The sequence below is a fragment of the Canis lupus genome, chromosome 1 (assembly GCF_048164855.1).
Source record: "Canis lupus baileyi chromosome 1, mCanLup2.hap1, whole genome shotgun sequence".
In the NCBI taxonomy this organism is placed as follows: Eukaryota; Metazoa; Chordata; class Mammalia; order Carnivora; family Canidae; genus Canis; species Canis lupus.
The window spans coordinates 114368005-114381922 of record NC_132838.1 but is presented as its reverse complement, the minus strand read 5'-3'; the positions used below and the strand labels follow the sequence as shown (position 1 = coordinate 114381922).

The 13918-nt window shown below is 53.4% G+C and overlaps 2 protein-coding genes across 11 annotated transcripts in view; one reads left to right on the top strand and one right to left on the bottom strand.

Annotated features, from left to right (window-relative positions):
* Nucleotides 1-3071: 3071 nt before the first annotated feature.
* Nucleotides 3072-12944, bottom strand: GMFG (glia maturation factor gamma). Of its 10 annotated transcripts, none has more exons than XM_072778280.1 (7): nt 12704-12943; nt 6745-6841; nt 6578-6627; nt 5715-5764; nt 3978-4060; nt 3435-3508; nt 3072-3254 (listed from the first exon to the last, which is right to left on the bottom strand). In XM_072778280.1, exons 1-7 carry the CDS (start codon nt 12725-12727, stop codon nt 3183-3185), a joined length of 450 nt encoding a protein of 149 aa, XP_072634381.1. In that variant the 5' UTR covers nt 12728-12943; the 3' UTR covers nt 3072-3182. The 10 variants fall into 10 exon arrangements, with proteins under 10 accessions (XP_072634381.1, XP_072634411.1, XP_072634430.1 ...); XM_072778310.1 differs by lacking the exon at nt 12704-12943 and adding an exon at nt 10500-10834; XM_072778329.1 differs by lacking the exon at nt 12704-12943 and adding an exon at nt 10732-10814.
* Nucleotides 11236-13918, top strand: part of SAMD4B (sterile alpha motif domain containing 4B) — a 43015-nt gene continuing 40332 nt past the window's right edge. The window contains exon 1 of the mRNA XM_072778236.1: nt 11236-11379. The gene's annotated coding sequence lies outside the window, so the exon portion shown is untranslated. The remainder of the gene's footprint in view (nt 11380-13918) is intronic.

Genomic DNA, 13918 nt, shown 5'->3' with positions numbered 1-13918 from the left:
TCTAGGTGGTGGGTATATGGGTGTTCACTGTGTAAAGTTATTTCAACTTCGCTGCATGTTTGAAATTTTTCATAACACATGCCGGGCCGAGGACTCTTCTAGAGACTAGAGGCAACGAAAAGCATCCCCCCCCCCATTTTTATCACATCATCTCATCTTATTTCCTATATTGCACTTATCATGCTTATTAATAATCTTGTCTCTTGGGCAGCCCAGGTGGCTCAGCGGTTTAGTGCCACCTTCAGCCCAGGGTGTGATCCTAGAGACCTGGGATCGAGTCCCATGTTGAGTTCCCTGCATGGAGCCTGCTTCTCCCTCTGCCTGTGTCTCTGCCTGTCTCTCATGAATAAATAATCTTTTAAAAAATAATAATCTTGTCTCTTTATTGTTTGTTTATTGCTTATTCTCTGGTCACTGACATATAAGCCTCCTGAGGGGAGTGGCATGGGCACCAATTTTCTCCAGTGTCCAGAACGGCCAATAGCACCCAGTACGGGCTCAGTAAACACGTGTTCTTGAATGGCTTTCAGAAGAGGGCCTGAGAGCTAGGCCTCCTCCAGACTCACTGCAGAAGCCACACAGAAGTGACACAGAAGCCTGGGGTCACTAGAAGGGAAGGGGGAAACCCCCCAGCAGTTGGAGAATGCCCCCTATGGCCAGGAAATGTGAGTTGGCCTGGAAAAAGGGCAACAGGTGGAAGTTTTCTAAGGTCTTAATTCCCGCCGCAGGCTTACTAATAGAGAGCAGCAAGCATTCTCACACTTCCACAATTAGGCCCCGCCCCAAGCCTAGGCACCACACCCACACCCACACCCACACCCCCCCGTCTCCAAGGCTCTGTCCAAAGCCAGAACCCCAGCCCTTTCTGACCTCAGGATGCCCCTCAGGCCTAGTTCCTACTCCCTTCGCCCCAGCACTTCTCCCTGTACCTTAAACTCCACCCCGAAAGCATCTAGCCTTCCGTCTAGGCACTGGCCCCTCTTGCCTAGTTTAGATCCTCCTTTCTCAGTTCCGCCCTAAATCCCGATTCTTCCTCTCCAAAGCCCTACTTTCCTTGAAGGTTAGCAGAGAGAAGCGCCCCAGGGAAAGCCTAGAGCCTGGATTCAAAAATTAGGCTGGATCTGTCGAAGCCGAAGCCGAGGTGAAGAAGGTTGGTGCAAAGAGAGGAGGTGGTCCCTAGTTTGCTCGGGGCCCCTTGGAGGAGGGGCCCCAAACCTGGAGCCACGCCCCCACTGGGCCGGCTCTCCATTGGATACTGTATTCTGCTCTGGCCTCTCTGATTGGTCCCTCCGCAATCCCTCTAGCCAAACCTACTCTGCATTGGACAGTCCCGAGAGCCCCCCTCGCTGATTGGTCCTTGCTTTCCAAACTCCCTGCTCCTGATTGGGCGACTCCTGGTACATGCCTCTTTCTGATTGGACTGTTTGCAATCATGAGCCTGGAGGCTGACAGAATTTCAACTACGTGGGGAGGAGGAGAGGGAGAGGGGAGGAGGACGAAGGTGAGGGGATGAGTCCCCTAAATCCCCTGCCTGACAAGAGTAGCCATTACCACCAGATTAGCCTTGAGTTCAAGTCCTAACTGTGCAAACCACTAGCAGTGGGGGCTTCAGGCAACCAATGGCTTCTGTGGCTCAGTTTGCTCATCTGTAAGTTGGGGATAATGATAACGATCCTCATGGGGTAACTGTAAGGATTAGATGAGTTAACACTTGTGAAGTGCTTGTGGAAATGCCTGGCACCTAGGAAGCCCTCAATCACAGAGTTAACTATTAGTATTAATCTGATCATGTAAGTGCATGACCTTGGACAAGTCCTTTGGCCTCTCTGCGCTCTGCAGGCCGGCGGTTGCTTGACCTCTTAATTGAACGACCCCTCTTATCCCCAGCTTCCCTCTTCTTCCACCCCTCGCTATCAGAGACTGAGGCTGTGATCAGAGGGAGGAGTAGAGATGTGCCTGGCAGAGATGAGGTGGGGAGGGCACCAGGACGGGTGTCAGGAGCTCAAATCCGGCGCCCCACAAATACCGGAGTGGGGGGGCTTGTGTGTGCGCGATTTCTCTCTGCAAAGGGCTTATCCTGGCATGGGGCAAGGGGGCAAAGGATGGGTAGAGTGGATGGTTTGTTCTGGCCAGGAAAGCTGGGGAGGGGTTGGAGCTGGGCTCGTGGACCCTCCCCTCAGGAATGACAGGGCTGGGGGAGGGGCAGCCCAGGCCCAAGGTCATTGTGTCATTGTTACCATGGCAACGAACACCTCTCAACAGGGAACCTGAAAAGGGGTGGAGGGGGGAGCTCCCAGGTCCTTGGATCTGGGGACAGAGAGAGGAACAGAGACCGGGAGGAGAAGCTCAGAGAAAGAGTGATTTATCTCTGTGAAGACCTGCCCATCTCAGAATTCTGTCTGGTACACTGTGAGTGCTCAATAAATGTCCCTCAGACACAAGATAGAGAACCTGAGAGAGTCAAAAGCCCAGAGATGCCAGAAGAAAGAAGAATCTCTGGGGTGGGGCGGGCAGGGTGTCCCTTTCCTGCCCTTCAACCTCATTCCCCTCAGGGGTCCACTGAGAGCCCAGGATCCTCTCACCTTCCCCAGCCTTGGGCCCTCAGTCCTCCCTAACCACACAAACCACCCACCCCAGCAACTCCCTTATGCAATTATGTTTGATCCTTCAAATTCTTCCTACCTGGGGGCTCACTGAGAACAGTTTTCAGTGCCAGCTAACGCCTGCTAGTTCCTAGAGCTGGGGTGGGGAGTGGGGAGGAGGGGAAACAGGTGCTCTATCTCCTTCACTCTCAGGAACCCAGGTGTCTTTATTCCCCTCGGAGTGGCCTCCTCCGGAGCTCAATATTCCCCAATTCCTCCAGGAAACCCAGCCCCCTCCCCCACCTCCCACCAACTCCTCCCCAGGAAACCCTACAGGCCCCTCGCCTTCTTTCCGAGAAACAGGTATCCCCCTCCCTTTCCTCCTGGGACTCAGCGGGCATCCATTTGGTCTGCCTGCCCTCTGCTGGCCGAAGGCCGGTACTGCAGGGACTGCCGGCTAGCGCTCACAACTAGATACAGAACCAGAGCTGAGAGTGTTCCTGCATTTTAATTTCCTTAGGGTCTCAGAGTTCCAGTTCTTGGGGTCCCAGTCCCCAGTTTCTTCAGGGACATCAGGAATTCCGTTCCCCAGCCCAGAGGTCAACGAAAGAAGGACAACTTCTCTTGGAGCCAGGCCTCGGTGAGGTCTTCTGTGGTGCGGATTTCAAACACCTGGGCAAGGAGAGGCCTCTGCATTAAGACCCACTCAGGAACTGAAGGAGTGAGCTCTAGCTCCCTCCTCCCCTCAGAACGGGTGCCCAGACCCTCAGCCCATCCTCCTTCAGACCCACAAGCCCAGACTTTCCCCCTCCTCGTCCCTAGCACTGGGGAGCCTCAGCCCCAGGCCCAGACCTTTGTGAGCTCTGCAGTCTGCACCAGTCTATTCTTACTCCCTGCATACATCATCTGCTGTTCAGGCTTGCAACCTGTGTGGAGAAGAGAAAAGAGCATAATTGGGGGACCCTGGTTATCACTAAGGCCCTAGTAATGTCATGCAGGCCTTTAAGTTTTCCGAGGGTCCTGGGAGTTGTTCTAAGGTGTTCTCTTGAAGCTATACCCAGATTCTGGGGGCTTTGTTTGGGGGGCTTGTTATTCTGAGGGTCCCTGGAGATGGCTGAGAGGCCACACAGGAGTTAGATTCTAAGTAAAAGGGAGGGGTTAACTTGCTTATACACCTTGGGACTAAGGAGGACCTGTGGGCTCTTAAGAAATCTGAACCCCTGCCTCCACCCCACTACCCTCCCAGCACTCACACCACACACACACACACACCATGTGCCATACACTCACACAGTCACCAGTCACACACACCTGCACCCACGTATATGTTCTCACACACCCCACGCACAGACTCTCAGACCCTCTTGTGGGGACAGGTAGAGAGCTGTGCCTCACCCACAGGACTGGAGAAGATAAAGCATAGAGGGTAGGACACTCGACCATCCTCGTGCACATACTTGTAGCTGTAAACCACGAACCTGCACCAGTGAAAGGGAATTCAAATTCAGTACTTTTGCCTGGAGCCCGAGGCCCAATACCCATTACCTGAGTTCACAATCTTGAAATCTTGCCTGAGTCTAAGAAGCTAAGGTTAACAAATGAAACCCAGGATACTGGCCTCAAAATGATGAAAAATAATAATCACAGGTGCCTGTTTGATTCATAATAACCCTCTGACATAAGTGCCCTTATTATCCCCATACTACAGATGGGAAAACAGAGGCCCAGAGTCACTTAGCCAAGGTTCTGTGGATAGAGGGAAGATTTTAGCCCAGGGAATTCAGTGCCAGACTGTAGGGGCTCAAGCACCATGCTGTAATGTCCAGAGCTCTAGACCTCTGGCCTGAGACCAGAGCTGGCTCCACAATTTGCCAAGCCCAGTGCAAAATGAAAACGTGGGGCCTCGTGTTCAAAAGGCAAGAGAAGAGCTGTTCCCTTTCCTCTGCAGTCTCCAGACTGGTCGTGGTCTTACTAAATTTGCTACTTGTCCTTCTAAAGGAGGGACCACGTGGGAGCTGAAGGAGGCTCCAAGTCCCCAGCACAGGCTCCACTATCCCATCAGACTTGACACAAAACACAAATTCAAAGATTAAACTATTTTAAGGGGGATCCCTGGGTGGCTCAGCGGTTTGGCACCTGCCTTTGGCCCAGGGCGCGATCCTGGAGTCCCGGGATCAAGTCCCACGTCAGGCTTCCAGCATGGAGCCTGCTTCTCCCTCCTCCTTTGTCTCTGCCTTTCTCTCTCTCTATGTCTATCATAAATAAGTAAATAAATCTTTAAAAAAACTATTTAAAAAAAATCCAGATGGCAGGCAGCTGCAGAGCAGTAAGCCCTGTGTTCGAGACTCCCTTCTGTGTACAGGGCCCAGTGTGACCACACTTGTCAGACAGCTGGGGAGCTGATCCCAGCTGAGATCTAGAGCCTGAGAGTGAGGGTCAAAATCCTGGGGAGCCCAAAATTCACCCCAGTGGCGATGAAAAATCTACACAGACTAGATTTCATAGGCGTGTCAAAGAGCACCTCCTACAGAAAGCACCAGACTTAGGTGGCTTCACACAGAATTCTCCCCAATCGTTAAAGGTCAAGTGACTCCTCTGCTACCCAGAGATTCTCAAGCATTGAAATGAGGAAAATTTCATTTTTTGTTTAATGAAGTAAGTGCAATCATGAGACCAAAACCAAACACAGTTTGTACAAAAAAAAAAAAAAAAAGAGCAAGGTCTAATATCATATGTGACTATCAGTGTAAGATTCTGCAATAAAGGGACGCCTGGGTGGCTCAGTGTTGAGCGTCTGCCTTTGGCTCAGATTGTGATCCCGGAGTCCTGGGATCGAGTCCCATATCAGGCTCCCTATAGGGAGGGAGAGGGAGGCAGAAGGAGACATAGGCTTCTCCCTCTGCCCATGTCTCTGTCTATGTGTCTTTCATGAATAAATAAATAAAATGTAAAAAAAAAAAAAATTCTGCAATATTAGTATACAAACAAAAAGTCCTAGGGTGTGAATTCATGGCCTCAATCCCAGATCAGAGCCTGTTATTAAGGCTGGAATCTGAAGGGTCCCTCAGTCTGTTCCTTCGTCACCACCCCCTCTCCCAGGCCTGACCCTCCCCCTTCCTTCCCCCAGGGTACCTGGGCTGTCTCTCTGGCAACTCTGTTTTTAGTTCCTCTGGAGAAATGTTCTGGGGGGGGGGGGGAGAAAAGACTCATTAAGTCAGCACAAACCAGTGCCGAGGCACTGGTTCAAGAAACACCCATAGATCAACTCATTGACTTCTCCCACAATTCTGTGAGGTAGCTTCTATTCTTATCCCCCCCTTTACAGGTGAGCAAACCGAGGCCCAGACTTGTTAAGATGCTTGGCCAAGGTGGCAGATAGTGAGCAGTACGATCCAGATTTGAATCTGGATTCAAATCATAACCATTTTGCTGCACTGCCTTTCGGAGGACCTGAGAGAGCCCAGCTCCTAGCCAATCCCCCTTGCCTGTCAAACATCCCCAGCCTCAGCCTCCATGGGCCACCCCCACCCCCACCTCAATCCTTACAACATTATAAAGTAACTTATTATCCCCGTGGGACTGATAAAGACATCAAGGTGAGAAAAGGTGAGGTCTACCCTTTTAGGAAGGATTCCTGCTAGGCTTTTGACTTATCAGGAAACTTTCATTTTGGTGCCAATAAAATACCGTCGTTGTCATCACTGTCATCATTTCATCAAGCATATTCTAGGTGCCAGGCCCTCTTCTAAACCCATTACAAGAATTAAAGCATTGAATCCATAGTCAACCCAAAGGGTTCCAGTACCCTCGTTTCAAAGATGAGGAAACAGAGACCCATGCAGATGGTGTCTCTTGCCTAGAGTCACAGCTGAGCTGGGATCTGCCCTCCAGGCCTTTCTGGCCCCCAATGCCAGGCTCCTGGCATCTTCCAGCCCTCTGGTTCTCCCAGGCCCACCCTGCACTTCTTGGAGGTCCTGTCCATCCCAGACCCTCACCTGAAATTCTTCCTCGAGCACCACCATCTGCCGGTCTTTATCCACCTTCACTGGAAACAGATGGCACATAGGGGTTAGACGCCCCTCCCATCCACTGATGACACTAGCCCAGACTTCCTTGTCCCCACCCTCTCTACCATCCTTCCAGGGGAGGAGATGACACTCACTTATTATGGCCGCATTGTCCGTCTCTTTTCTGAAGCGAAATTTTCTCAGCTTTTCCTTTAGCTCTGGGTCCACCTCGCACACCACCAGGGAATCGGACTGCCAGAGAAGCCCAGGAAGAGCTGAGCTGGCCTGCTCTCGGCCCCCGCCCCTTCCCCAAACCTCAGTTTCTCCATCTACTACTAACGAGGTGGGCCCTGACAGCTCATGGGACACCTCTGGGGACATTAGGCGGCACCTTTCCTTGGGGCAGTTGCCGCCCCTTACCAGCGCACACGCCCCAGTTGGGGCTGCCCAGTAGAGGCTGGGTTCCAGCCCTCTAGGCAGGTGCCCTTGGGAAGCACTCAAGGAGACCCTGGGGATTTGCTTGCTCTGGCGCTAAACCCGGAACCAGCATCTCTCTTCCCCCAGCCAGCCCTTTGCCGCAGTTGGGGTCACCCTCCCAGCCCCTGACCATCCCACAGCCTGACCTTCACCCCTGCACTCTCTCAGACCCAGGCCCAGCCCCGCCCCAGCCCCCAGCCCTTCCCATACAACCCCTGGCCCCCTGACCATGACTTTTCAGTCCACAGGCCTCTTCTTTTTCAGTTCCGCTGTCTTCTAGAGGTGGGGACCAGGGCTTCAGGGGGCGGGGTGTGGGGCAGGGGAAAGGTTTCATCCAACACCACATCCTGTTTATGCCCATTCTGGGACAACTGTCTCAGAGGGCTCCTCCCCTTCCTTCCTTCCCCTCATCTGCCAGGACCTCCCAGCTTTGCAATCACTCAGACCGGGGTTCGAATGCCGCCTTGCTGTGTGACCCCAGCTAAGTAACCTCACCCCTCTGATTCAAGATCCTTGTGAGGATTAAAGAGCTTCACACACCTCCTAGCATGGTGGACATGCTCAATACATAGTAGGTAACAATGAGCTCTTTAGCTCCTCCCCTCCTCCAGGAAGCTTTCCTGGATTGTCCCCCTCTGGAATATTTTAATTCCAGAGTAGAAAAGGGGAGCTTAGGGATGTTTGGTAGGCAAACTGCCACCTGGATTCCACAGTGCCCAGGTAATGGTGACTGATTCAACCCCAGGGGCCTAGTAATGGGCTCTACAATGATGGTGTCCAATTCTGTCAGACCAGTACCCTCTTTTTTATTAAGTGCATTTGTGTTGCTCCCTTTCCAATCATGAAATTCCTAGATAACGTAACCTTATTAGACACATATTCCACCCCCCGCCCAAATCAACACAACATCCTGTCATATAAAGGAGAAATAAAAGGGAAGTCATTTACGGGAAGACTCCATGAACTTCAGTGAGAAAATATAAGCCAACAAAAGAGACTCTTCACAGGGCCCAGCCCCATAATGGGTGGCCCACTGTGCTGGCTCCGCGGGTGGCAGTGATCAAGACTTCCTGAACCCCCTCCCTGGGCACCGTCCCACCCCGTCCCACCTACTGATGGGCGTCACTGGAGCTATTCTCCCTCTCCCTGCATCATCAGTGTTCCCATCCCTACTAGGTCTTTCCTCTCAGCCCGCACGCGGGGGTGTCTTCCTTCTTAAAAACTAAGAACTCTGTCCAGCACTGCCCATTCATTTCCTTCCCTTTTCAGCAAAACTTCTCGAAAGAATGGTCTACACTTGCTGCCTCCAAGGTCTCCTCCTGATTTCCTCTTCAGCTCTCTCCCAGCAGATTGTCACTCCTGTTCCCATCCCCTGACATACCCTTGCCGGGGCCACCGATGACCTCTCTGGTGTTGGACCTAAGGGTCAATTCTCAGTCTTCATCAGCCGTGCCCTGTCAGCTGTGTGTGACACCGCCCAACACTCTCTGGGCCCTGAAGAAATACTTTCTTCACTTGGTTTTCAGGACAACACCGTGACCTGGTTTTCCTCCGAATGTTCTAGCCGTTCCTTTTTGGCCTCTCTTGCTGATTCTTCCTTTTTACGGTGGGGTGTCCCAGGGTTCAGTCCTTCGTCTCCTTCTCTTTTTCACCTACCACCCTCTCCTCCTGATCTCATCCAGTTTCTTGGCTTCCAAAGGGGATATCCTAATTCTTTTTCCAGCCTGGCCCTCTTCCCAAACTCTGGACTCCTATATCCAGCTGCCAACCTGACATCTCCACCTGGATGTCTATCATCCTTAACCTATCTCATTCCTCTCCTCGTACATCAGAATTTGTCAGTTCAGAACTTGGAAATGTAACCAGAACCTGCCCACTCCCCCCCCTCCATGGCCCATAGCCTGGTTCTATCCACCTTCATCTCCCCTGAACTCTCCCAGCAACCTCCTCACTGTCCCCCTGCTCCCCATCCCACACTCTGTTCTTCGTAAGACTGCCAGAGGAAGACAATACACCTCTTCTCTCAAAACCCTCCTAAGCCTTCCAGGTACGTTATTTGGGTAAAAGCTAGAGTCCTTACAGTGGCCATTATCTGCCAACACCCATCCTCCATTTCCACTTGGACCTTGTCTTCTACTGCCCTCTTCTTTGCCCACTCCTTCCCAGCCATGTTATCCTCTTTGTGGTTCTGTGAATAATCCTCCCCCTGGCCCTTTGCACTTGCTGGTCCCTCTTTCTGGAACCCTCTTTCCCTATGGTTTACCCCTTCATTTCTTCAGATTTCTGCTCAAATCTCACCTGACCCAAGATGCCTTTCCTCACCTAAAATAGTGCTGACCCCATCACTCCACCCTCTCAGCTTGCTTTATTTATCCCCATAGTACTTATCACCAAGTCACATCGTATTTTTTTTTTAATTTATTGTGTCCCCTCAACCAGAATGTAAGCTTCAGGTATGAATGTAAGCTTTGTTCCGTTATCGAATTTCTAGAATCTTGAATGGCACCCGACATGTATCGGGTACTTGAGTATCCTTGAGTGAATAAACGAACCAGGATCTCTCGAGCACAACTACTCTGCATGCTGTGAAAGCTTTTGCTTAGATGTTGGGGCTAGTGGATGGGGTTTGTGATATCGCCCACCCTGGCTTGAAGTGCATCTTCCTGACTGGCTGCCCCTTCTCAATCTTGGAGAGACTGTCGATTCCTTTGCTCATATTTTAGAGGTCCCCCTTTCTTAGGATTCTGTTGAGTCCTCATCTCCATTCATCCTTCATGTCTTCCTTACGTTAGCTCACTAACACCCACAGCTCCAATTACCATCTTTGATGATCCTCAAATCTTGGTTTCCAGCTCCAATTTCTCTCTTAAACCCCGGACCCAGCACTGCGCAGCCTCCTGGCCCCCGCTGCTGGGTGGCCCACATGGGGACCTAGCGTCTTCCAAACAAACCTGCTTCTCCTCTGGGTCTCCTCTTCAGGGAGGCACCCCCAAACCCCAGTCAGGGGCCTTGTCTAGGATTTCACCCTCTCTGCCCGCTCTGCAGCCAGCCAGTCCCAGGGCAGGTTCACTCGGCCTCCTGGGAGTCCCTCTTGTCCTCCCTCCTCCCTGTCCCACAGTCCCACCCAGGTGCAAAAGCCTCTGTCCCACCCCAACTGCCTTCCCGAACTGAAGGCCCCCAGTTTTACTCCCTCCAATCTCTGCTCCATAGGAAAGCCAGAGCCATCTTTCCAAATCCCCAACTCACCATGACTCTCCCTGGCTTGAAGCCCCTCCCTGGCTCCCTAGTGTCCTCAAGACAAGCCCAAACTCCCTCAAGTGGCCAAACATCTGGCCACAGCTCATCTCCCACCACTCCTGGCCTGGGACTCTACACTCCGTCTACCCCGATCGCATTTTCTTTGAGTTCCTCTAACAGGTCATGTCTCTGTCACCTTCTGCGTGAGGGCCCCCGCTCCGCTTAGTCACCAGATCCAGGGTAGTTTGTGGCATGAACAGACTACAATAGTCAAAGCAACAACTCCCATTTGTGGACGGCCTCCATTGCGCCAAGCGCTTTCTAGGCATCGTCTCAGTCCCATTCCACTTGAGAGACGAAGCAACAGGCTCAGGGAGGGCTGCGGTGGTAAAGCTGAGACTCCAGAAGCCTGCGTGCCAACCCCTCACCTGGCCACCGGGCCGGCGGGGCCCAGGCCTTAGGCGGGGCGTTCAGGAGGGGCGGGGAGGCCGGCCTTGAACACCAGATTCAGGAATTGTGACCTAGCTCACGGCCGCTGGGGTAGACGCGCCCGAGACTGCCCCCTGCGGGCCGGGAGGACCAATCCCCGGCTCCGCCGCGCCCGTTGCCCATGGCAACGCCGCGCGCGCCCCGCCCCCTCCCCGCCCGCCGGCCCCGAGGCTCCGGCGGGGCCGACTGCCTGTCAGCCCCGCGGCCAACCAATCCTACCGCGCAGGGGGCGGGCCTCTTGGGCCTCGCTCAACCCTCCGCGCTCCCCTCTCCGCCTGGACCCCGCCTTTCTCCGCGCACACCTCCCGCCCTTCGGGCTGCCCTCGCCGCCCGTTGGCGGGCGCGCCGTTCGTCACCGCGGCGTGAGCTAATGCCGGCGCGCGGCGGCCCCGGCGGGGCGGGGCCAGGGGCGGTGACGCACGGCGCGGTGACGCAGCGCGACGGCGGCGGCGGCGGCGGCGGCGGCGGTGGTCGGTGCGGGAGGAGGGAGGGGAGCTCGCGGGCCGGAGAGGGGGCGACGGCGGCGGCGGGGGCCTGAGGAGGCCCGAGCGGCGGCGGCGGCGGCGGCGGAGGCCGAGGCCGAGGCGGTGAGTCGCGGGCAGGGCCGGGCGGCGGCGGCGGGGCGGCGGCGGGTCGGGGCGCGCGGGGCTCACCTCAGGGCGCCCCAGGCCGCGCGGGCGGCCCCGCCCCCTCAGGGACCCCGAGCCGCGGGTCGCGGCGAGCGCGGGCCTTGGGGGTCCCGGCCCTCAGGAGAATCCCCCACCCCCGACCCCCGAGTCGCCCGCCCAGGCCGCCTGGGAAGCTTCCCTCCGAAACCCTCACACCCTGGGGACCGTGAGGGGCCGGACCGGGGGACCTTCCCTGTGACCCCTCCTTCCCCCGCGCAGCTCTGCCTCAGACCTCTCCCTGGAGGGCGTTCCCGCAGCCCCCCAAAACCCGCCCTAGAGCCCCCTGAAAACCCCCACCCCTCCTGCGGTCCGAAATCTTTCCGAGAGACCCCCCCCCCCCTTGCGTTCCCACAATCTTGTCCAGACGCCGGCTTAGGTCTCTGGAAATCTTCCTCAGAGAACCCCTCCTCTGGCCCCAGATCCCCCATCCTCCTCCTCCGTCCAGAAATATTCCCCGGAGGCCACTCCTCATCTATTCCAACAATGTGTGTCATATCTCCTCCCGGAGCTTCCCTCATAAGCCCTAAAAATCTCCTGCAGTCTCCCTGAGATCCCCTCCAGACCCTGCACATTCCAGAAATCTCCCCCAGAGATCTATTTCGCATATCCCCACAATCTTTCCGCGTCTTCTTTCTCATAGGTCCCAAGAATTTTCCCTCCCACCCACCTCTATACCAGAAATCGCCTGGGAGATCCACTCATGGCCCCCAAATCCTTGAGCCCCCTCCCCACCACCATGTCCTTTGGAATATCCCTGGTATGCCCTGAAAGTCTTCCTCAGAGACTCTCTGAAATGTCCTCACATCTCCAAAATTCACCTAGAGGACCCCCGCTCCCAACGCACGAGCCATCTCTGCACACACTCCCCCTTCACAGAGTCATTCCTTAGGAACCTTCTACAGATCCTTCTCAAAGACTTCAGGTTCCCCAAGTCTCACCAGCCTGAAATGCCCTAGAGATCACCCTCACCCCAAAAATCTTCCCCAACACCACCTTCACTTATCCCAAATATCCAAAGATTCGTTGGAAGTCTCTGGAGAACTCTTATCCAATATACCGAAAGCCTTTTCCACAACCCGTGTTATATATCTCAATTCTTTCCTAGTAACCTACACATTTTCCACGGATTCTTTCAGGATTCCAAAAAGGCCCCCTGTAGTTTCTGATATTTTCCAGAATCCTCTTTAGATACCTTTGAAAATCCCCCTTTCTAGACTGACTTTTAGTTGAAGTTTCGAAATACCTTAAACCTTAAGATCCTCTTCATGACCTCTGTGAGATGCAGTTTTTCCAAAGAGCTCCTCACATCTTCTCAGAGACCTCAGCAACCCCTCAAGCCCTCCTGGGATAGGCCCTTGAAATCTCAGAGACCCATCCAACACCCCCCAGAACCCACTGAATCGTTGCTCGGAGACCTCCTGCCTTCCTAAGACACTTGTACAAGAAATTTCTGTACTCTTCCTTACAGGTTCCCTCAAGTCCTCTAGAACCCCCTGCTCATACAGTCTTTCCTCACAATAACTGAGTTCCGGCTATTAAAAAGTCCCAGAATTCTTTCTGAAAAACCTTCTACCCTGACATTCCCACATTCCACTTGGAAGACCCTCCTTTCCCATACAATACCCTTTTGAAAACTTTACTCAGAGGTTTCTTCTCAAAGGACCTCTGCCATCCTGCTCCGTTACATCCAAGATCTCTCTCAGGAGATCACATCTCCCTCAGACACCTTTTAGAGAATTTCCTTCAAAATTGTCCTGCATCAACAACCTTTCTGAGATTCCTTCAGAACATTCCCTCATTCCTGCCTGTGACATCTACATCCATTCAGGACCCTATCAGATTTACCCCTTTTAGGGTCCCTATTTACATCCTCTCACCACCTCCATTTTCTTTCCTTTGAAATCAACTTAGAGATCTTCTCAGTTCTGAGCCTCCTTACCCCCATTGTCCCTTCAGAGGCCCCCAGGATCTTCCACGCTTCCCTTTCCTACCCAAAAGCCTCCACTGTTGCCTTTTAATAAAAAGATCCTCAACAGATAGCCTCATCTCTTGAAATCTCACCTCTCAGGGATCTCTCAGGCCATTTTTCATAGGTTTCATCCTCAGACTCTTCCTCCTTTGGAGATTGAGAGACCCTTAATGCCCTCCTTAGAGATTTCTTAAGGACTTCCTCCGTTTTCCTTTTAGCAGCCCTTTTCCCATTTGAGAGCCTCCTCACTAAATAATCCCTTCCCCTATGGCGGTGGTTCTCAAAGCATGGTCCTTGGACCAGCAGCATCAACATCACCTGGAAACTTGTTAGAAATGCAAGTTCTTGGATCCAGCCCAGACCTACTGAATCAGAAGACCTGAGAGTAGGACCCAGCAGTCTGTTTTTAGGGACCCTCCTTGTGATTCTGATGAATCGTTCAAGTTTGAGAACCATTGCTCCCTGAGGGGATTTCCCTTTTGCCATAGA

Bases quoted from the DNA above. Each gene is read 5' to 3' on its own strand.
- GMFG (XM_072778264.1), bottom strand. From the start codon at position 10,632: ATGCCTAGAAAGCGCTTGGCGCAATGGAGGCCGTCCACAAATGGGAGT. The intron at 6,628-10,499 runs GTGACAGAGACA...ATCTGTTTCCAG, and splicing joins CGGGGGCCCTCACGCAGAAG to TGAAGGTGGATAAAGACCGG. The intron at 3,255-3,434 runs GTCTGGGCCTGG...CTCCTTGCCCAG, and splicing joins AGACTGCAGAGCTCACAAAG to GTGTTTGAAATCCGCACCAC.